This window comes from Megascapheus bottae, chromosome 8 (genome assembly GCF_031878675.1).
Source record: "Megascapheus bottae isolate mThoBot1 chromosome 8, mThoBot2.hap1, whole genome shotgun sequence".
Classification (NCBI taxonomy): domain Eukaryota; kingdom Metazoa; phylum Chordata; class Mammalia; order Rodentia; family Geomyidae; genus Megascapheus; species Megascapheus bottae.
The window spans coordinates 6,249,274-6,272,823 of NC_143516.1; the positions used below are offsets into that span (position 1 = coordinate 6,249,274).

Sequence of the window (23,550 nt, forward strand, 5' to 3'; positions counted from 1 at the left end):
TCTTTTGTAGCAGTGGTGGTACTGGGGTGTAGACTCCAGAAAAAGAAAAAAAAAGGATGAACTTGAATTTCAGCTTTGGAAGAATTAGATTCAATGATCACTGTCATCATGGTCTCTGTTTTAGGATTTTGGTCTCTAGGCTTTCTGTCCCTTCTGTGGATATGATTGGATAGTGACCCCTGTGTGAATTATGAGGTACTGGAAGAGATGACCTTAGAACATGAAGCTGATCTGATGAAAGAGCCTCAAGGTTTGCACTTCCAGAAGAGAATGGACAGCGATGTTCTTTGGGAAATAATTCTTTGCATGTTCTTATTCTAATAAGCAGCAGACATTTGTATAAAGTTCTCTTTAAATTTCCAGAGTATCTTGAGGCCTTTACCTATTGGAGTATTCTAATTCTGTATGTAGTACAGAGATTAGTCTGTTTCCATTTGAGTTCCCGTCTTCATTTCAGGGAGGCTTGTGGTGCTTTGGAGGAAATGGGTTGCCCTACGCCGAAAGCTTTGGAGACATTCCTGCAGCCACGGTGGAAACGTTCTTCTTAGAAGCAATAGTGAAACACTCAGAGGTAACTTACATTTCCAAAATGTGGTTTACTTTATGTGACTCCGTTGAAAAAATACACAAGTTGATTCATGCAAATCCACCTATATTATAAAATTCATACAGCATTTTAAATTCTGCTGTTCCTCATTTTGATGGTCAGAATTAAAATGAGGGATGGGGGGTGTCATTGGGGCTTGTACTCGGCCTGGGCTCTGGCCCTGAGCTCTTTAGCTCCAGGCTATCACCCTACACCTGGGCCTGGGCGCTGTTCCTGAGCTCAAGGCTAGTGCTCTACCACTTGAGCCACAGCACCACTTCTGGTTTTCCAGTGGCTAATTGGAGATAAGAGTCTCATGGACTTTCCTGCCCAGGCTGGCTTTGAACCTCGATTCTTAGAGCTCAGCCTCCTGAGTAGCTAAGATTACAGGCATGAGCCACCAGTGCCTAGCTAAAACAACAAATTTTGTGGTTTCCAAATGCAGAACATACATATTACCCCAAGAATATGTTAAATGTTTCTTCCATACTGCTGGCAATTTTAACTTAGTGTCTCTGTGATGGAATCAGGGAGTTTGTGTTTGTAGCCGGCATCCCTGGTGAGGTTGGTGCAAGCAAGGGCGGAGACTGGTCTTCTCCCTTTAAGTCTGGGAATGTTAAATCTGATTAAAACAAGGTGCTGCCTAGTCACCTTTCTGTCCCACCTGGGGGATGAGGAAGTGAGCTGGAGGCGGGCGAGGTGTGTGGGGGGGGCAGCGGCGCAGATAATGCCCTGTGGTAAAAGAGGAAGTGTGGAGCTCAGCCTGAGCTGTGAGACTACTGTCAGTGGCTCCGATGTGAAGGACACACTGCGCAGGCTTTTAACATGGGAAGAATGATGATGGATTCATGACAGGGCATCGTGTTAGGAAGTCAAATTAGTGCTGGGAAGAGGAAGGGCAGGCTATGGTGGTGAGCGGCTGCTAACAACTGGTTCCCTTCATATCTATGCCTTGGCTTTGCTTTTTCTTTTATTGCTTTCTTTCCACTTGAATTTTTATTCAAGTCTCCATTCCCTTTTTTGCTTCTCCCCTCCTTTCCTCTCCTCTTTTTCCTCTGTGTGTCTGTCTGTCTCTCTCTCTCTTTCTGTGACTCAAGATCTCATGCCTGCATCCTCAACCCCTAACCTTTCTTGAAGGCATTTTCAGTTCCTTAGCTGCAGGCCAGCTGGGTGGCTGTGGGTATGGGGTAGGGGTAGGCGGTAAGATTGCAGCTGTCACATGGCTGACACCGGAGACCTCACTTGAGGGCAGATGCAGCTGCCTGCACCGAGGACTTCTATTACCAGGTGAAAGTTACTCAAGAGTACAGAACCATTTTAAGTCAAACTGTCACTATAAATTGATAAGAGTCTTGGGATGATAATATTGTGGTATCATCTGTGCAAGAGTACAGTCACTTTAAGAACAAGTAGAAGTTCTGGCAAGATGTGCCTTCTCCTGACTATGTCCCAGTGCTTGTGAAGTGGAGACAGAGGTTTGCCTCGTTGAGCATGCCCAGGGTGACAGGAGCCACCTGGCTGTTCCTGTCAGCTCGCTGTGCCATCTTGCGTAGTGTGCAACATTAACACCACTTTTCTTGTTTGTTGTGCTAGATACCCACACACTGTGACCAGATTGAAGCCAAGGGCGGCCTACAGCTCCTCCAGAGGCTGCACTACCTCTACAGGGACTGCCCTAAAGTGCAAAGAAACATAATGCGGATCGTTGGAAATATGGCTCTGAGTGAGCGGCTGCATACTCCAATCGTCCGCTCAGGTAATGGTCTCACCACACCTTTGTTTCGCCTGGCCATCCTTGCAGATTTGTGTTGCTCAGGATGATTGCAGGTCTCTACAGCATGGTGTTAGGGGAGTAGTGAGGACTTGGTGGAGACTCTAGAGGTTCCCACTTGGGACAGCTGCTCTGTCTCGATGGCTGTGTCATTGCTCAGAGTTTCGATGTGATTTAGTTTCCAAAGAACTAGAAGGCCCAATATATAACTGCTTTCCACTTGCAATAATAAATGGTTTGAGGGAGATCTTAAGTCTTGTCCTCTCCCTCCTTTCTTCCTTAGTTCCATCACATACTAAGAGATGTGCTAAATTCTTTTTTTTTTTGGTGGTCATGGGGCTTGAACTCGGCCTGGGTGCTGTCCCTGAGCTCTTCAGCTCAAGGCTACCTCCCTACTCTCCAGCCAAGCCCCATTTCCCGTTTTCTAGAGGTTAATTGGAGATCAGAGTCTCAGGTCCTTTTGTGCCTGGGCTGGCTTTGCACCATGATCCTCAGATCTCAGCCTCCTGAGTAGCTAGGATTACAGGTGTGAGCCACTGTGCCTGGCCAAGATGTGCTAAATTCTTAAGTGAGTTTTCTAATTTATCTTCTAGTGAGTTGCTCATCCCTCCCTTTCTCATGCTTTCATTTTAAAGAATTAGTTTACACTAAATGTTTTTGTCTGTTTTTTATTTGGTTTGTGCCAATACTAGCTTGAACTAAGGGCTTCATAGTCTTCTTTGGCTTTTTCACTTAAATCTACTGCTGTGCCACTTGACCTACAGCTCCATTTGCAGCTTTTAGCTGGTTAACTGAGGTTAAGAGTCTCCTGGAGTTTTCTGTTTAGGCTAGCATTGAGCTATAATCCTCTGCCCTTAGCCTCCTCAGTGGCTAGGATTACAGATGTGAGCCACCACCCCCTAGCTTCCTGTAGACCTCTTGATTGACTCTGCTCTGGAGATCACTGAGACAATGTTAATTTTTTTTTCTGTACTGTGGACCATTTTGGTTTGCCCATCTTGAGGTTCACTGATGAGATAGAGACTGAAGGATTTACAGCTACTTGGTCAAATCAGTTTTCATCACTCTTCTAGAAGAGTTTTCTGTGCTTGCTTTTTGCTCAGCTTCCATTAGTTCCTAGTAGTTCAATTTGAGTTCTGCTCTTTCTACTTTCGCATCCCTATATTTTATCGTTGTGTATTTTGAGCCATCAGAATGGCATCAGAAAGACAGTGTTTTCCTTTGGGTTTACAGCAGTTAAAAAGATAATAATAGTGCTCACTAGTGGGGGAGGGGTGGAAGCTGCCAGTCCTCCAGGTTAGTGTGAATGAAAGTTGATTCTGTTTTATCCACGGGTCGTGCTCAGGGACAGGGCCCAAGCCCTGAGTTCAAGCTCGAGTTCAGTATCAGTATACACATGGGTGTGCATGCACGCATGCACACTCATACACACACACACACACACACACACACACACAATGCACATAGATTCAATGTTGTATATGTATAAATTATAGGTATATAGTTGCTTTCTTTTCAAACGATTATATGGATGTCTACCAAAGTTCTAGCTTTAGTTACTGTGAGGATACAAATGGAATTTGGAATCTTATTTTAATATTTGTTATTCCTTAAAAAGATAGCTTGTGTTCAGGTGTTATATAATTTCAAAACACTAAATATTTAAAATAAGATATAACATCACCAGCACTGTATCTAAAAAATATCCCAGAAAAGGCTTGTGCTATGATTTTTCTTGGGTTTCTTTTCTTGTGACTCCATTAATAGTCTTATGGCTGGAGGTGTGGCTCTAGTGGTAAAGCTCCTGCTTAGGAAGAATAAACAGAAGATAATAAAAAAGAAAATAGTTTTTAGATGTGTATTAGTCTGCTAATATGATCATTGATCAGGATGACATAGTATTCACCTACTAGCTTTATTCTTTTTTGTAAATGCAAAACATGGTATTTAGTTCTATTTTGTGACTTTACCTCCAGTCATTGCAAGTTGTGTTCGATCTTCTAATAGATTCCTCAAGGGGGCTATAATGGGGACATTGTTCAGGGTAGAAAGAAGCTGAAGTGGTTGGGCTTCCCCACCCAAGACAAATACTTGAGACTCACCTTTCTCTAACCTGAGTTTGAACTCAGAACTTTGTGCTTGCTAGGCAAGCACTTGATCACTTGAGCCATGCCCCCAGCTTTATTTTTTTGAATACAACAGGGTCTTAATATTTATAGTCCAACTGGCTTAGACTGTTATTTTTATGTTTCTCACATAGGTGGGGTAACGGGTGTATGCCATCACACAGTTGTTTTTGGTTGAAATGGGATCTTAAAAACCTTCCTTCTAGGGACTGGAGTTTGGCCTGGTGGTTAAAGTGCTTGCCTAGCATGCATGAAGACCCGGGTTCGATTCCTCGGTACCACATACATAGAAAAAAGCCGGAAGTGGTGCTGAGGCTCAAGTGGTAGAGCTCTAGCCTTGAGAAAGTCCAAGGACAGTGCTCAGGCCCTGAGCTCAAGCCTAGGACTGGCAAAAAAAAAAAAACAAAAAACAAAAAACAACAACAACAAAAAAAAACCTTCCTTGCAGGCTGGCCTCAAACTCTTCCTCCATATCTTGACCTCCCAAGTAGTTGGCATGAGCCATTGCTCTTAGATTCTAACCTTGTACTTCTGAACTCTCCTTAAAATTTGAGATGGATTCATGTCAGTATTTTAGAGATCTGTTCTTTTCGTAGGCTGGGTTTCTATAATGGCTGAGACCTTGAAATCTCACCAGATTATGGAAGCCTCACATGCTGCCAGAACCCTGGCTAATCTAGACCGAGAAACGGTGAAAGAGAAGTACCAGGACGGCGTGTATGTGCTGCATCCCCAGTACCGAACAAGGTGGGCAGGCAGAGCGGTCACTCCGTCCACTCTGCCAGCATAAATCCATTTTAATTTATGTATTTCTGATAGTTTACAGATCCAATGCTTTACAGATGGCTTTTTAAAAAACAAACAAAAAATGTACTATTTGTTGGGACAGGATCTCGCTTTATATCTCAGCCTGACCTAGAACACACACCCTTCTTGCCTCAGCCTCTTGAGTACTGGATTATAGACATGTGTTAGCATGCCCAGTTATAAACACTTTTGTTATTGTTGCATGTGCGAGTTCTTGGGTTTGACCTCAGGGCCTTTTGCCCTCACTTGGCTTCTTACTCAAGACTGATGCTCTGCCACTTGAGCACACCTCTACTTTCAGCTTTTTTGCTGGTCAGTTGGGAAGAGTCTCCTAGATTTTCTACCCAGATGAACTTTGAACCAGGATACTCAGATCGTAGCCTCCTGAGTAGCTAGGCTTACAGATGTGAGCCACCTTACCCAGCTCTCCGCAGAAACCTTTACATTGGAAAAATGAACTGCCCGGTTAATTCCAATTCCTAAATAAAATACTCTGATTTTTTTTTTGTATGTGTGTACATGTTTGCTGCAAATAGCTTGCAATGAATATTCCATAGGTTTTGTATGTCATATCCAGCGAAAGAATGTCACTTCAGAATCGCAGCTGCTGGAAGCATTATTTTCCTTAATTTTGAAATGTCTTTACATGTAACCATGAAACTACATCAGGATAGCCTTACCTGATTTCTTAGTGACTTTAGTTGATTCGTGGAGTTCTCATGGGCTTGTTTTGAGGGCAGTCAGATGGCAGCATCTGTCGCTTGTCCCCGCTGCGTTTATTAAGTCAGCTGTGGCTGCGGCGCCCGGCTCCCCGGTGCTGCTTTTTATAGAAGGAGCAGTGAGTGCCCTGGGCTCCTTTGTGCAGCTCTTAGGACCCGCTGTAATCTGTGCTTAGGAAGCAGCCTGCTTACGTCACAGAGACCTGCTCACGCCCCCTCCACAGAGAAGGCAGATTTCATTCTGACCATCGTAGTAATGCACTTATTCTGCTTCTTTTTAAAACTCTCTCTCCTTAGTCAGCCCATTAAAGCCGATGTCCTTTTTATTCATGGCCTTATGGGAGCAGCATTCAAAACCTGGCGACAGCACGACAGCGAGAAAGTTCTAGCTGAAAAGGATTTGGAGGATGAAAACAGGTACACTACATGTTGGCCCAAGGTAAGGAGCAGCAGCTGGGGCCAGCCCTCTGACACCACACCGAAATGTACTGCCACCGCAGCCCCATTGGACTTGTTTCCTGTCCCTTTTTACTGGGATTTGTTTCCCCCAAGAAGTTCTTTCCTTTTACTATACCTGTGTGATATCATAGTAACAGCCAGGCCTGTGAGCTGATGTAGTATAATTGCAGTATAGGGTGGAATTGTGACTCTAAAGAAATATTCTATAATAAAATAAGGGGGCTGGAGCATAATGATTCACTTCCACTGAAGCATACTATAGAAAATAACAAAACTATGCTTATATTCAGAGTAGCCAATTTTATAATCTCAATAATTATAAAACTAGACATGCTTAGAAGTAATTCTGCTTTGCATTTCATTGAGACCATTTTACCCAGAGAGCCTTAACTCTGGAGGGAGTCCTTGAGTGAAGGTGTCAGAAGCTCATTCAGCATACTTGTGTGCTGGGTTCTGGGGTTTGCTTCCCTCCTTCTCACCTGGAAAGAATGCTTGCACTTCCTTTCAGGTGATCTGATGTCTGGAGACTCTGTCAGCCCAGGCCCCCAGAGAGAAACTGTGACTGTCACTTGCATCTTTCAGTTTTCCATGCTTGCTGTCAGCTGTAATCTGCCCTGAGGTCCTAGTTTCGTGATCTGAAAATGTTCTTCCAAGTGTCCTGGAGAGTGCTTTAGCATTGAGATTCTTCCTACCACACCTCCATTGGACTTACGCTATAAATATTCACGCTGCTTTATGACTAGATTTTTTTAATGTCCTTGTCCATTGCTAGATAACTTTAGTTACAAATGTCAGTTCCTAGGAAGTAATTGGGTTGGTGGAGATGCATGCACATTCTTACATACCTCTCCATTCACCCAGACATGGTTAGCAAAAGACTGTCCTGCGCTCCGGATCATATCTGTGGAGTACGACACTGCCCTCAGTGACTGGAGGGCGAGGTGCCCCGTGGAAAGGTAATCAGAGGGTGCTGGCTGGGGAGGGGTTCAGCCACAGCTGGCTCCTCTGGAGTGGGGGGGGGGTTCTTTTGGTGCTGTAGATTATTTTCCTCTGCCATCTCTTTTCTCTGAGGACTTAGCTCTAAGTGAACAATGAAGTAGTAAAGAAGGCTAAGACACAGGTCAGTGCAGCTCACCTAATCTGGTTTAACTTACAGTCGTGAAAAACCATACTCCAGATCAAAGCCCTCATTTCTACTGGAAGGGAAAGTGTTGTCATGGTGCTTCCAGTCCTGGTGACTCAAGGAAGGGAAGGAAAAGATGCTGAGCCGTTGTGTCCCTCTGGCCCTTTATGTCCCATGTACCGCTTGAGTGAGCAGGAAGGAGCGCTGGGCCGCTGGGTTCCAGAACCCGCCTTGCAGCCCAGTCCGGTGACTGGCTGCATAGTTGCCTGTCCAAGGACGGAGGTGCTCAGCTCTGCATACTGCGTGGAGCCTCGGAGGAAGAAGTGCCCTGGGCACACTGAAGTCCCCGGTCTCCCTCCCATGGCTTACACTTTGTTCTAAGCAAAGATGTCTCCAGCGAAACTGTGAAAAGACCAGACTGAGTAGTTTTGAAGTTTGTTTGTTTCTTTTTTTTTTTTTTTTTGGCCAGTTCTGGGGCTTGAACCCAGGGCCTGGGCACTGTCCTTGGACACTTTTTGCTCAAGGATAGCACTCTGCCACTTAAGCCATAGCATCACTTCTGGCTTTTTCTGTGTATGTGGTTCCAGGGAATTGAACTCAGGGCTTCGTGTGTGCTAGGCGAGCACACTGCCATTAGGCCACACTCCCGGCCTTCGAAGTGTCTTTTTATTCTGAAAATGACTCATTTTGGACTCTGATTAGAATAATTCTTGGTATTTCTAGGTAAGCCAAAATGGTGAGAGCTTAATGTTTACAACACAAATACAAGGATAGAACTAAACTCAGGAGAGACAACTGATGCTCTAAGGACATTTATATAGTTAGACCACAGGACGAGAAGGGTCATTAACAGCCCAGGTCCTGAGGGTAGTTGGGGTGTGAGATCAAGTTTGACATAGAAATTGCCGGACACATTTGTTGCTTGAACTTGGCTTGCTTACTACATGCATGGTGTGTTCTGGTCTTAGACAGTCCTATGTCAGTGCTGGTTTTGGATCAAGAGTGACAGTGTCAGAAAATAAGCCAACAAAGGGGTATTCCTCACTCCAAGCCAGTGGCTCATGCCTGTAATCCTAGCTACTCAGGAGGCTAAATTCTGAGGATCAAGGTTCAAAGCCAGCCCAGGCACAAAAATCTGCAACACTATTTCCAGTTAACCATCACAGTGGCTCACGCCTGTAATCCTAGCTACTCAGGAGGCTAAGTTCTGAGGATCAAGGTTGAAAGCTAGCCCAGGCACAAAAATCTGCAACACTATTTCCAGTTAACCACCAGAAACCCAGAAGGGTGCTGTGGCTCAAGTGGTAATGTGGTAGCCTTGAACTGAAGAGCTCAGGGACAGTGCCCAGGCACAGAGTTCAAGCTCCACAACCTACAAAAAAGCATGGTCTACTGGTAGAGTGCTTGCCTAGCATGCACAAAGACCCCGGTTCAATTCCTTGGTACTACATACATAGAAAAAAAGCCAGAAATGGTGCTGTGGCTCAAATGGTAGAGTGCTAGCCTTGAGAAAGCCCAAGGACAGTGCTCAGGCCCTGAGTTTAAGCCCTGGGGCTGAAAAAAAAAAGTGGTTCATAGCATTCATCCAATCAGCAGTCCTTGATTCATCAAGTTAGGTAAAAAGGTCTGGGGACCCGAACCGCCGTCATACCTGCTGCTTTCCTTTCATTCAGAAAGACCATTGCATTCAGAAGCAGTGAACTTCTTAGCAAGCTCACAGCTGCAGGAGTTGGGGACAGGCCACTGATCTGGATATCACACAGCATGGGAGGTAAGCAGGTTTCATCTCTGCAGTGACCAGAACAAGGCCAGCCGGAATGGTTTGCATCTTGGGGGTGGGGGGAAATTTCTGGCAGTTCTCTAGCCATTATTGTTTGTGCTTATGGCTCAAGGTTTTCAAGTTGCTACATAAAGTAGTAACAAACTATGCAGGAGGGCTTGTGTTCAGAACACACTGCTCTCCTGTCATGGTCACTTAGATGTTTGCATGTTGGGCATGATAAGCAAGCCCGCATTCCTGGCTGGCTGGTCTCAGGCTACCCATTTTTCTCCCCCATTGCAGCCTCTTGGTCCACAGCCACAGCTCCCAGATTCCCAGAGCTGCTGAGATGTGATTCCAGCTGCAGTGCTTTGGGGTCTGATACTGCTGTTCAGCTGCATGCCCTGCACCTCCCACTGCCTCCAACCCCAGCTGGCGGCCTACCCCATCCACACCACAGTCTTTGCCCTGCTCCAGCCTGGGCTATCTGATAAGGCACTCTGGAGCTGGGGCCCTTTGCTGAAAGCTTCTTCCCAAAATTCCACTGCCTCCATCTGAGATTTTTGCATTACTGAGGTAGAGGATGAAGATGGAAAAGCTGCTTTCCCACGGCAGCTGGTCTTCCTAGCACAGGACTGGCAGTGTGTCTGTTCTGGGTGTGGGCTGCTCTGGCAAGAAGGGAGAGCAGCTGCTGCCGGGTGGTGTGGGCAGCCTGCTCAGACAGGGCCCCACCTCCTCCCAGGACCCTGAAACAGGGTCTACTCAATGAGTCTGTTTCTGGAATTTCCCTTTTCATAGGCTACTTGTACTACACATCGAGAGGATGAGGGGTGGTTATATTTTTAGGGCCTTGTTTCTTGTACCATAGAAATATTTAAAAATTTTTTTCTCATCCTGGGGCTTGAACTCAAGCCTGGGTGCTGTCCCTGGGCCTGTTTTTTTTTTTTTAATTAAAGAATTTATTAACAGTTATTTTTGCATCATATTTCAAATGACAAGTTTAACAAATAAGTGTTCAAGAAGGGAATCTCTATTTACAATCACTGGGACTTAGTTTTTAGAACTTAATCCAAATTAGGCTAAGGGTTTGTATGTCATAGAAACATTAATTTATGAAATAAAACATTATGTCTATAGAGTCATAGGTTTTTATGTCTGTATAGTTATGTTTATATTTCCATTACCATGTCCATAGCATTGGGTATACAAATATTGAGTCCTCGCTCTTGTACTCTTTGGATTTAATAGCCACATATTAAGGATACCATGTGCCTTTTGTTCCTTAGGTCTTGACTTGTCTCACTCAACATGATTCGCTCTAGATTCATCCACTTCCCTGTGAATGCCATTATTTTATCTTGTCTGTTGGCTATGTAGAATTCCATTGTGTATATATACCATGTTGTCTGTATCCATTCATCCGCAGTAGGGCATCTGCATTGTTTCCATCGCCTGGCTATTGTGAATAGTGCACAGATGAACATAGCTGAGCAGGTGTCCTTATCCCTGGGCCTGTTTTTGATCAAGGCTTGTGCTGTACCTCTTGAGATAGAACCACTTCTGTCTTGGAGAAAACTTCTGGTTGGAGATAAGCATCTCACAGGGACTTTCGTGCTCAGGCTGTCTTCAAACTGTGATCCTTAGAACTCAGCCTCTTGAGTAGCTAGGATTATAGGTGCAAGCTACCAGCACCTGACTTATTTTAAAATAGTGTAAGGAAAACATCTCTCTGTCTTGTTTTGCTTCTTTTTTTTTTTTTTTTTTTTTTTTGCCAGTCCTGGGCTTGAGCTCAGGGCCTGAGAGCACTGTCCTTGGACTCTCTCAAGGTTAGAGCCCTACCACTTGAGCCTCAGCACCACTTCTGGTGTTTTCTAGGTACCAAGGAATCGAGCCCGGGCCTTTGTGCATGCTAGGCAAGCACTCTATACCACTGGGCCAAATTCCCATTCCCGAGCCCCTCGCCCCCACACTTTTTAAAGACTACTAGAGAGAGCCAGGCCCAGAGGCTCAGAGGCTCAGAGCCTCCTCAGGAGGCTGAGATCTGAGGGTTGTGGTTCAAAGCCAGCCAGTGCATGAGATTCTTATCCACCAGAAAACCGGAAGTGAAAGTGGTGCTGTGGCTCCAGGGGGTAGGGCAGTAGCCTTGAGCTGAAGAGCTCGGGGACAACACCCAGGCCCGGAGTTCAAGCCCCAGACCAAAAAAAAAAAGAATACTAGAGAAAAAGAAAATAGCTTATCCACTGTTTTTCTTTTGTCTTTGTGGCTAGGTCTCCTTGTCAAGAAGATGCTGTTAGAAGCCTCTAAGATGCCAGAACTGAGCACAATTATCAACAACACCCGAGGAATCATTTTCTTCAGCGTACCACATCATGGGTCACGGTTGGCTGAATACTCTGTTAATGTTCGCTATCTTCTGTTTCCCTCTTTGGAAGTAAAAGAGCTCAGCAAAGGTAATGCTTTCTTACTGGAGGGACTCGCGCTGCGTTAACACTGATTAAAAGGAGAAGGTAGAAAATCCAGTTTCCTCCTTAAGCGCATTCATTCGTTCTTTGTTAATACCTGTGTTTAGATTATCCATGGAAGAACCTAGACTTGGGCTTAATTTTTCTTTGATACTTTACTTTTTGTTTTTAAGGCACTATTTACTTAAGTATAACTATAATTTTAATGTTATTTTAGGTACTAAATATCAGAAAAATTATATATTTTTTAAAAAAGTTTTATTTAAAAAAATGAGATCCACAAAAAAAAGTTTTGTTTTCTTCTATGAATTTGCAAAATCATCAGCCACTAAAAGAGAAATGAATATTTGATACTTGGTCTATCGTTATGCAGCACTATCTTTGTTACAGTCCTCTTTGACTGGAATACCTGTAGCCTGAGTGTGCTAGTTGTCTTCTTGCTCGTATTTCCCTCCCTCACTTCCTTCACACCATGTCTGGCCTTAAGTTGATTCTTTTTTGGGGGGGTCACAGGGCCTAGAACTCTGGGCCTGGGTGCCGTCCCTGAGCTCTTCAGCTCAAGGCTACCATTCTACCCCTTGAGCCTCTGCCCCACTCCCCCTTTTCTAGTGATTAATTGGAGATAAGAGTCTCACATTCTTTAGTGCCTGGGCTGGCTTTGAACCTCAATCCTTAGATCTCAGCCTCCTGAGTAGCTAGAATTACAGGTATGAGCCACCCACCCAGCTTGATTTGATTCTTTATCAATATATAAGGACCCTTCTTGTCTTACTCCTGCTTGCTTTTAGTTTCCATTTATGTGATTTATCTTTTTCAAACCCTTCACTTTTAATATCTTTACAGTAAAGCAAGTTTTTTTGGTTAAGTATCTGTGGTAAACTTAATCCACTTATAGTCAAGGTTTGAGCATCCTCCTACCATTTTCTTTTATTCTGCTTATTTCATAAGTCTCTTGTTCCTCTATCCCTTTTATTTTGTGATTTGATCGTTTTCAGCCATGCTGAGGTTTGGGGCATCTATCTGGTCTAATGGTGAACTTTGTATAGTTATGTGTAGGTTTTTCCTTTTAAGAGAGTTGAACTCCAAGTCTTGCATTTGTTCAACAAATGCTTTACCAGTTGGCCCTGCTCTTAGCCATTTTTGCGGTAGCATGTTTTTCAGATACTGTCTTGCACTTTTTTCTGGGGCTGGCCTTGGACCATGATCCTCCTCCCTCTGCCTCCTAAGGACCTGAGGTTACAGGTGAACAGAACCATGTCCAACTTGGCTTTTCCTCTGATTAGGTTTCCATGTCCTTGGTTTACAGAGTACGTTGGGGACTTTCCCTAGGTCCCATGGCTTGAACATGGGTGGTGCTGGGGTTTGTGGCTTTATGGCTTTAGGATCTGCAGTTCCGGAGCTGCAGGATGTGGCATGGTCCCACGTCTCATGGGTCAGGCTGATCTGGGACAAGACTTGGCATTGGGAGCTAAAGTCCTGAGGCTCGGAGACATGAGTGAGCCCTCTCCCTGGCCAGCAGGGATGAGCTTGGCAAATGCTGGGGGTTTTCATAGCCCCATTCCTAGAGGTAGGATACAGCTGGGATTTCCCAGCTCTTGATGGACAGGTGGGGTAACGGCAGGACGGAAGATCGGGAGCCGTGGCTCCTGGAATCCGCAGGCCAGGAGGTCTTCCCCAGTTCCCCTGAGGCAAGTGTGGCTAGGACGCAGGCTTGTGGCTGGTTCTGAGGGACATGGGTATCTTCCACTCACTGAGGCATGTGCCAGCCAAGGTCTCAACTCATCAGGGCACTGGCTGCCAGTCCCTAAGGCATGTTAGGGTTTAGCAGTGGCTGGTGTAGTGGCGTGGGCTCTGGGGCAAGGGGCAGGCCAAAGTGAGCTCTTCCTGTGGAAACAAGCAGTGACTCCTAGGCCAGTCAGCTCCCTAACTGGACTAGAACCCTGTTGCTGTGCCGGAGGGCTGGCACTTTTTTTTTTTTTTTTTGCCAGTCCCGGGCTTGAGCTCAGGGCCTGAGCACTGTCCTTGGACTTTCTCAAGGCTAGAGCTCTACCACTTGAGCCTTAGCACCACTTCTGGCTTTTTTCTAAGTATGTGGTACCAAGGAATCAAACCTGGATCTTTGTGCATGCTAGACAACCACGCCATCACTAGGCCAAACTCCCGGCCCCAGGGCTGGCACTTTTTTCCACTTACTTAGTGCACCTGTCATTGTGCCATCTTGGCTCTGATGTTCAAATTGTCCTTCCTTGAATGAAGTCAACTTAATTTTCCGTAAGTCCTTTCTTGTTCTGTGGCTGTTTTTAGTTCTTATCAGCATGTTCAGTGGCTCCCTTGCCCTTTCAAGTGGTTCTGAGCATAGTAGTTAGTGTTTTGAAAGGCTCCCTTGCACCCTCGTTCGGCTGTTCTTTCCTTGTGGTCATGCTGTCCGCTCCTCTGGCCGTGGCTGTGGTGCTGGGGAGCAGAATCCTCACACCTTTCTTCAGGCAGAATCCTAGTGCCCTTTTTAGATGAGAAAGATGGGTGCATTTTATTCTGAATTGGGTAACCCAAACTCATCACACCCCTGTTCTCTGTTAACGTTATAGATTCTCCTGCACTTAAAACACTACAGGATGACTTTCTGGAGTTCGCAAAAGACAAAAACTTCCAGGTGCTGAGTTTCGTAGAAACCCAACCAACCTTTATTGGTAGCATGCTTAAACTCCACATCGTGCCCGTGGATTCGGCAGGTATTGACTGTAGAAACCTGTTGTTGATTTGCGCCTGCGAGGTGAACCCTCACGTGTAATTGTATCAGCTTTTACATCTAGTTTCTTACTTTGAGGAGTTTTATGAAGACCAGGAATGAGTTCCATTCCTGAGTGTGTCTCCTGTCTGGTCATTCCTGAGTCTGGGTCAGGTGCCATTGGCAGCTACTGCACAGCCTTCTTGAGTCGCTTACAGCCCAGGACACTGTGCAGAGTGGCTGCCTGAAGATGCAGCATGAGTATTACATTATAGTACATTACATACTACCTGAAGAAAATGAAAAGCACTTATTCTTTGATAGTGGAGCCTAAGAAATCTTTGTCTCAGACAAATGGAACCAGAGAATGGCTATTTGCTATCTGGGAAGCTTATGGATGGCAGCCTTGTCACAGTTCTGTGGCCCTTCTTTCATGTCACCAAGAGGCTGTGGCTTCTTCCCACCCGCATCCTTACCTCAGAGATCTCAGTGAAATCTGTCCCTTCCAACCAGATCCACTTGATTGCAGTATCGCTCTGTGCACAGTCACGGGATGAGGGAGCGGAATGCAGGCTGGTCCTCATGAGACAGTCACAAGCCTGGTGCAGTTTCCTCATGTAGGTGGGGCAGATCAGGACTCACCCGAAGACTTTGCACAGCATTTCTGGAGTATCTGCTCTCATGTAGTTTAGCCACAGTTGAACTTGAAGGTCCTTCATCTATTGGGTCCCATCTCATAAGCAATTGGGAAACTTGCTTATGCTTAGGCTTACTGACATTTCTGTTTTCTCCAGCTCTAGGCATTGGGGACCTAATTCCTGTGGACGTTAACCACTTGAACATTTGTAAGCCAAGGACAAAGGATGCTTTTTTGTATCAGCGTACATTGCAATTTATTCGTGAAACTTTAGCCAAAGACCTTGAAAAGTGACGTTTTCCATTCTTCACGTAAATACAGTGCAAGAAACCTGGTGTCCTTTCTCCTTTTGGTCTCTGTGCAGTCCTGTGAGCAGTCAGCATGGCATCATGGTCTGGAAGTCGAGGCAGACAGCAGACTGTGACTGCACTGGCACACTGAGAAGCTCCACGTAGAACTGGAGGTTGCAGGAAGAGGAGCTAAACCCCACTCGACCCCCACCCCGGTGACAGGAGTGCAGTGCCAGGTGGAGTGCCTTTCCTCTGACTATCTGGGCTCACTCTGGAGCCAGTGTGGGGGTGGGGGAAGTCGGGATAACCTGGTCCTCTGGCCACTCAGCGTACAATGACAACGCCATTAGAAGAGTACCTGAAGTGAGAGGCAATGAACTGGAACATGAAAGACCGTCCTCCAGCTTTGTGTTGTAAACTTTTAGTATCGTTCTTCAGAACGTTTTAATAGTTAAGTCCTTGACACGTGGTCTGTTAGGCCAGGTGTTGTGCATGGGCAGTTCCTTGTATGTTTCTATTTTCATATTGCTGAGAACCAGCTCTTTCTTAAAACCACAAAACCAACTCTAGCTTATAGAATTCTCGCCAGATTGTAGCTGGTGTGCTTGTGATATGTTTGGAATAAGGATAAAGCATGTAGTCCATTACTGATCACCAGAGTATGGAAAACAGACTATTCTACCATTAGATTGCTAACAGAACTTAGTATCAAATTTCATAGTCTCTTTGGCTAAATAAAGTGTAGCTTCTTTCCTTGCTCATGTAGAAGTAGCACTAGTGAGCACTAGTAGCACTAGTGAGATGTAATTCACATACCTGAAAATCTACTGTGTGCGTGTGTGTGCGTGCGTGCGTGTGTGTGTGTGTGCGTGTGTCTGTGTGCGTGTTGTGTGTGGTGCTGGAGACTGAATCCTGAGCCTGACACTTGTTAGGCGGATGTTCAACCCCTGAGCTAGGCCCTCAGTCCGACATGTACCCTTTTAAAGTGTTCATTTCATTGGATTTTAGTATAATCACAACGCTGTATGACTACTTTCAATAGAAAATAGTTTCAAAAAATTACTTGTATGTCATCTATAATTATATAATACACAGATGTAGAAAACTACAGAAGGATGTTGACATGTGTCTTAGAACTGAAAGAACAAGAAGACCGTAGGGCTGGGAACATGCATGCCTAGTGGTAGAGTGCTTGCCTAGCATGCATGAAGTCCTGGGTTCAAGTCCTCGGTACCGCATACACAGAAAAAGCCAGAAGTGTTACTGTGACTCAGGTGATAAGAGTGCTAGACTTCAGAAAGCTCAAGGACAGTGCCTGGGCCTTGAGTTCAAGCCCCGGGACTGACAAAAAAAAAAAGAAAAAAGAAAGAAAAAAGAAAAGAAACAAGAACCCCCCCCCAAAAAAAATGGGGTCACAGAATAAGATGTGAGCTATATGATTTCTAGAATCCCCTCCTCCAGGGTTTTTTTTTACCTGGACACTCACAGCTGCACACAAGGATGGAGAATTAACACACACCCTTCCAAAATGTGCGCCAAAGGAAACATACACTCTGCCAAGACAACAGAACACTGAACACCAAAGAAAATAAAGGAAGTTTAAGAGAAAAACTAATGAAATGAGAAAGAAGTCTTCATAAATCTAAAGTTGACTCTTGGGGAAAAAAAATGAGTAAAATCAACAAACCTCTAACAGAGCAATCACAATAAGAAAAGGGACAAATTATTACATTAGTCATGAAAGGGGGAGATCACTATAATGTAGGGTTTTTTTGGGGGGGGCTAGGTCCTCTTGCCCTTTTTCACTCAAGACCAGCACTATACCACATGGTCATACCTCCCCTTCTGCTTTTTGCTGGTTAACTAAAGAGAAAAATCTCAAAGATTTGTCTGCCTGAACTGGCTCTGAACAATGATTCTTAGATTTCTAGACTTCTCAGTAGCCATCAGCGCCTGGCTTTATGAAGACATTTTAAAAAGAGTTAAGTGCTGGTGGCTTGCATCTGCAACACTAGCTATTTGGGTGGCTGAGATTTGTATGATCACGATTCAGGGCCTGCTCAGGCAGAAGTCTCCAAGTTCCGTTCTCAGTGAAAAGCTGCACATGGTGGTTTGATTCTAGCCCTAACAGGAAGCCTTGCATAGGCAGATTATACCCAGATACCTGCCTGGGCAGGAAACAAGAACTTGTTTCAGAAATAATCAGTAAAAATTAGAGCTGGAAAGGCTGGGATTTAGCTTAGTGGGAGTGCTTGTCTAGCATGCAGGAAGACGTGTGTGCAGTACCACATAGAAAAAGCTGGAAGTGGCGCCGTGGCTCAAGTGGTAAAGCTCTCGCCTTGAGAAAGCCTACAGACGTCAGTGTGCAGGCCCTGAGTACAAGCCCCAGGACTGACCAAAAATAAAAAAATTGAAGTATGGCCCGGTGGTTAAAAGCAGCTGCTAGTAAGTATAGAACCTGGGTTTAAGCCCTTATACTGCCAGAAACAACAAAGCATGTGTGAATATTTGTAATATATTACATTTTATTTTATTTATTTATTTTCTTTTTTTTTTGCCAGTCCTGGGCTTAAGCTCAGGGCCTGAGCACTGTCCTTGGATTTTTTTTTCTCAAGGCTAGAGCTCTACCACTTGAGCCTCAGCACCACTTCTGGCTTTTTCTAAGTATGTGGTACCAAGGAATCAAACCCGGGTCTTTGTGCATGCTTGGCAAGCACTCTACCACTAGGCCAAACTCCCGGCCCAATATATTACATTTTAAACGAAATAGAAAATTCCACAAAAAATAAATCAGTATGTTAGCTTTTCTATCACTGTAACAAATGTCTGAGGTAAACAACTTAAGGGAAAAATTTATTCCCTGATTCTGTGATCATATTCTTCCAGCTCATAGGAAATGAGGTTAATTCAACTTGGATACAGTATGAAAAGACACTACGAAGATAAAAAGGTAATTAGCTACTTTCAATTATGAACACAGACATAAAAATCCTAAACTAAAATACTGACATGAGCCAAGAACTGATAGCTTTTGCCTATAATCCTAGCTAAGATCTGAGAATATGGTTTAAAGTCAGCCTGGGCAGACAAATCTGACAGACTCTTCTTTTCCATGAGTAAAGACCCAGAACTGGAAATGAGGTTCAAGTAGTAGAGATCCAGTCTTTGGTTGAAAAAAACTGAGTGAACTGGCCTTGAGTTCAAGTCATTCATACACACACACACACACACACACATACACTAGTAATGTTTAAAAGGATAGCTGTCGAAAGTTGAGTTTATGCCAAAAGTTCAAGTTTTGCAAAATTGATCAATGTAATTTACCATATTTGCATACAAAATAAAGAAAAATCAATAATCTCAATACATGGAGAATTTTTTATAAGATTTAACCATCACTTAAGAAAAAATTTTGCAGGCCGGGGGTTTGGCCTAGTGGTTAAAGTGCTTGCCTAGCATGCATGAAGACCCAAGTTCGATTCCTTGGTACCACATACATAAAAAAAAAAAAAAGCGGGAAGTGGTGCTGAGGCTCAAGTGGTAGAGCTCTAGCCTTGAGAAAGTCCAAGGACAGTGCTCAGGCCCTGAGCTCAAGCCCATGACTGGCAAAAAAAAAAAAGAAAAAATTTTGCAACTCAGGAAGGTACTTTAGTAAAGGCACAACAAAAGAGCAAATATACTAACTTTTGGGAATAAGAATAACATAAGAATGATTGCCGTGGGGCCGGGAGTTTGCCCTAGTGGTAGAGTGCTTGCCTAGCATGCACGAAGACCCGGGTTCGATTCCTCCATACCACATACATAGAAAAAAGCCGGAAGTGGTGATGAGGCTCAAGTGGTAGAGCTCTAGCCTTGAGAAAGTCCAAGGACAGTGCTCAGGCCCTGAGCTCAAGCCCAGGACTGGCAACACAAACCAAAAACCTTAAGATGATGATTCATAAATGGACCCAATGGATCCAATGGCATGTTATGTGTATTAATACAGTAAATAGTAAGAAATTTTGAAAGGTTGGAAAGATTGCCAATGTTCTCATTATACAAAATTACTAGCAAAAGCATATAAAAATAAAAATTAAATGCTACTTGTTGGATATAGTTATAGTATTAAGATTATGAAAAAAATTTTGAAAATATAAAGTTTTTAGGAGCCAAGTAGAGTTGTTTTAAAAAAAAACCTAATAAAAAGTTATTGAGAAATCTAGTCACTGTTAAATCTGGACAGTAGGATGGATGGATGGATGGATGGATGGATGGATGGATGGATGGATGAAGGATAGATAGATGGTAGACAGTTTGAAATGTGTTAAGTCAAAGATAGCAAAGACTGCCAGGCATTGATAGCTTCCATCTATAATCTTAATTACTCAGGAGGCTGAGATCTGAGCATCAAGATTCAAAGTCTGTCCAGGCAGGAAAGTTGTGAGATTCTTAGCTCCAATTAACCACCAGACAACTAGAAGTGGAAATGTGTTTCCGAGTGGTGGAGAACTTGAGCAGATGAGCTTAGGGACAGCACCCAGGCCCCAAGTTCAAGTACCAGGACCGACAAAAAGTTAAAACACTCTTAAAGGAATACAATATGGAGGGAAAGCTTACTTTACCAGCTCTCAAAATTGTATGAGACAATGTTGGGTTGGCACAAGGAAAGATAAGCAGACCAACAGCACCAAACAAAGAACCACAAAAGGTAGAATTCTGATGAGGAGCTCAAGGAAACCTCTCTCTAGCACAGTTCTATTAAACTGGCCAAAAACTGGCACAGAGTCATAGGGCTCAAATTTGAATCTACCTCGCAGAGAATCTGCCAGTAGAAGAACTCTCTCCATTCTCTCCTCTCTCTCCTCTTTCTCGCTCTCACTCGCTCTCACTCTAGATCTCTTTCACACACGCACACGCACTGACAAATCATCCTCACACCATCCATGTACCCTGCAACTAAAGAAATGACACTGATAACACCACTCCAAAAGTCAGTCCATATGAATATTGTCAAGTATACAAGGTTAAAAATTAATAGAAACGAGGATGACTTTCACTGAATAAGAAAAACCTGTAATGAAATATAAAGAGATACAAATTTGAGGAGGTTTAAAAAAAACTAAAAGCAATTTAGGGGATAAAAACCTCAAAATTATTTTAAAATGTCAGGAAAATTAGCCATATAAGAAGCCTACGTAACTGCCAGTAAGGTAGTTATCCATACTCCTGAAGGAGTTGGAGCTCAGCCTCATGCCACCCATTGTTTATTAGTAAAGGTGCTGTTAATCCAGGTAAAGTCAGTACTCTGAACCATTTACCATGGATCTATTTAGGGATTTCCCAATATTTACTATCATCTACAGATTAAAATACTAATGTGTCAAGTTTCTGAAATACCTTTTCTATCAGATTACTTTCCTTTTTCCAAATTTTTAATCTTTTGTTCTGTAAAAGAGAGCATCAGGAAAATGAGAAGGCAAGCTACAGACTAGAAATATATATATATGTATGTATACACACAGATAGATAGATATAGATACACACACGTGTATTTGCATAAGACGCTGCTAAGCTGTGCAGTAGTAGCTTATGCTGTAATCCTAGCTACTCAGGAGGCTGAGATCTAAGGATCATGGTTCAAAGCCAGCCTAGATAGGAAAGTCTATGAGACTCTTGTCTCCAATTAACCACCAGAAAACTAGAAGTGTGCTGTGGCTCAAAGTGGTAGAGTGCTAGCCTTGAGCAAAAGAGCTCAGGGATAGCGCCTAGATCCTGAGTTCAAGCCCCACAACTAACAACAGCAAACAAGATACCTTCTTTTTGGGGGCCAATCCTGGGGCTCGAACTCAGGGCCTGAGTGCTGTCCTTGGGCTTTCCTCAAGGTTAGCACTCTACCACATAAGCCACAGCACTACTCCAGCTTTTTCTATATATGTGGTACTGAGGAATTGAAGCCAGGTCTTCGTGCATGCTAGGTGAGCACTCTACCACTAGGCCAAACTTCTGGCCCCACAAGACACCTTTAATAAAGGACTGTTGTTCAAAATTCACAGAGAAGTTAACACTAAACAATAAGAAAAGGAAACATCCAACTAAAAAAATGAGTCAGTGATTTAGACTTACCACCAAAATGTATAAAGAAACAAGCGAAGACACTAGGGCACTGCAAATGAAGACACCATTCCATCGCAACTAGAAGGGCCCAACCCACACCCCATACAATGCCGAATGTGAAGGCTGTGAGCAAAGAAACTCTCATTGGTTGCTGGTGGGAATGCAGAATGGAGCAGCCACTTTGGTAGACACTTGGTAGTTTCTTTCAAAGCACACTCTGAGCTAGCAACTTCACTGATATATACTCTGAAATTGTATAGCCACATAAAAACTTGTCCACTGGTGCAGAACAGCTTTCCTCACAATTGACAAAATTGGGGAGCTTGAAGAGATTCTTTAGTGGGTGAAATGGACAAATAAAATGATGAGCATTAACCACTAAAAGGAAATGAGCTGTCAATCCCCAAGAAGACATGTAGAAAACCTAAATATCCATCCTTCAGTAAAAGCCAGCACAGAAAGATGATAAGCCTTACCATTCCGACTCTGGCATTCTGGAAATGGCAAGACCATTGGGCAGAATGTGTGTGGAGGCAGTGTGCACACAAGAATTCTGTATTCTATGGTCAATTTTGCTGTGACCCTAAAAACTTGTGAAATTTAAGCAACTCATTAGGAAATCTTGATGCTTTGATAACTGTTGATATCGTTCATTGTAGTGCTCACTGCCTCACAGATAGGAGCAGGTTGCCTGATTTAGGAGTGGGTTTTAAGCTCACTCCCACCCCCATTACCCTGGAAAAGAAGGTCCTACAACCAGCTGTTTCTTCTGTGGCATCCAGGTTCCAATGCTGGACGCTGGAGTTTTGTGAATTCAACGCAGTCCTTCCTAGGACAGGCGGAAGTCCTCTGCAGCCTGCATTTACCATTCTGAGATTTTCAGTGTATTCACAATTCCTGAAACTCACCAGAGAACACTCTTACCTATATTTAGTGTATTAATTAGTGTACCTGGACAGAACCTGAGGTATACTTCCTTCCCCAGCTTCTAGCAATGCTGCATTCAAGCCATCCTTGTATCTCAAGCTGTACTTGGTTTGCTATAATGTCCCACAGAAAATGGAACCATGCATCACACAGGGCAGCTGTGCTCCCTGTCAGCAGCCTACAAGCCATGCATCATTTCTGCCTGCATTGGGGTCTTAACTCAGTGCCTTCACTTACCAATGTGCAAGGTGTCATGTGCTTCTCTTCCACTCAGCCCTTTTAGGTAGGTGGGGGTCTTGCTTCCTCTCTGGGTACATACCCAGACTGCCATCTGCCTGGTTTAGGCTTCCGGTCATTGCTGGGGTAGCAGGTCCAGTGAGGTGAAGTCTTGAAGACTCTGCTGCCCGGGCTGGTCAGCACCACAGCCCTCCCATCTCAGCCTCCCATCTAACCTAGTATGACTCAAGTTCTGACTCTGAAAATCTCCTTACCTTCCTGCCTTTTCAACCTCACTTGATGAGTCAAAAAACTTACACTGAGGTATAAGTAGCAATTGCATTTGGTCCAAAACAGAAGGCTAGCCAAAGAAGACATTCCAAGGTTCTCTTGATATCTGGAAGAAAACAAGCCCAATTTTTAAAAAGAAAAAAAATATTTATTAGGTATTCTGTACAACATCAGTACAAATTGTAAGTGGAAAAACACTGTAGGGTTTTTATTAACACTAATCCCCCAATAAGTAATCTTTGTATTGATCCAATGAAATGATTTCATTATAAAATTAATGCTTTAATACATTACTTATGCAAAATCAGGAAGAACTTTTTATGTGTCTTGAGCTTCAACTTTAAACTTTTATGGATTATCTAACTGCAATCACTAGAACTATACTGTTTTTAAATAGGAGGTTTGAGAAAAGTACCCTGTAAAAGACTTACCATGTGCCAGAGCCAATGATGTACCTAAAACATTCTGTGATGAACTGCATCATGGTTTAGTTGCAACAAGAGTACAAGTTAGAGAATGCAGTTGCCTTGGTGGTCCCTGCTCACAGGCAAGGTGATTC

General features: G+C 43.8%; 2 protein-coding genes across 6 annotated transcripts in view; one reads left to right on the forward strand and one right to left on the reverse strand.

Annotated features, from left to right (window-relative positions):
* Positions 1-15,963, forward strand: part of Serac1 (serine active site containing 1) — a 31,786-nt gene extending 15,823 nt beyond the window's left edge. The window contains exons 9-17 of one of the 5 annotated variants that reach the window (XM_090337901.1): positions 458-571; positions 2,180-2,342; positions 5,080-5,230; positions 6,307-6,448; positions 7,330-7,424; positions 9,265-9,362; positions 11,618-11,800; positions 14,398-14,541; positions 15,332-15,963. In XM_090337901.1, the coding sequence (XP_090194027.1) occupies positions 458-571; positions 2,180-2,342; positions 5,080-5,230; positions 6,307-6,448; positions 7,330-7,424; positions 9,265-9,362; positions 11,618-11,800; positions 14,398-14,541; positions 15,332-15,468 (1,227 nt within the window). In that variant the 3' untranslated portion in view covers positions 15,469-15,963. Of the gene's footprint in view, positions 1-457; positions 572-2,179; positions 2,343-5,079; positions 5,231-6,306; positions 6,449-7,329; positions 7,425-9,264; positions 9,363-11,617; positions 11,801-14,397; positions 15,186-15,331 lie in introns of those variants that run through there. The other 4 variants (XM_090337897.1, XM_090337898.1, XM_090337900.1 and 1 more) reach the window with 4 other exon arrangements.
* A 6,969-nt stretch (positions 15,964-22,932) lies between these two features.
* Positions 22,933-23,550, reverse strand: part of Synj2 (synaptojanin 2) — a 76,604-nt gene continuing 75,986 nt past the window's right edge. The window contains exon 27 of the mRNA XM_090337907.1: positions 22,933-23,097. Coding sequence (XP_090194033.1) covers positions 23,062-23,097 — 36 coding nt within the window. The 3' untranslated portion in view covers positions 22,933-23,061. The remainder of the gene's footprint in view (positions 23,098-23,550) is intronic.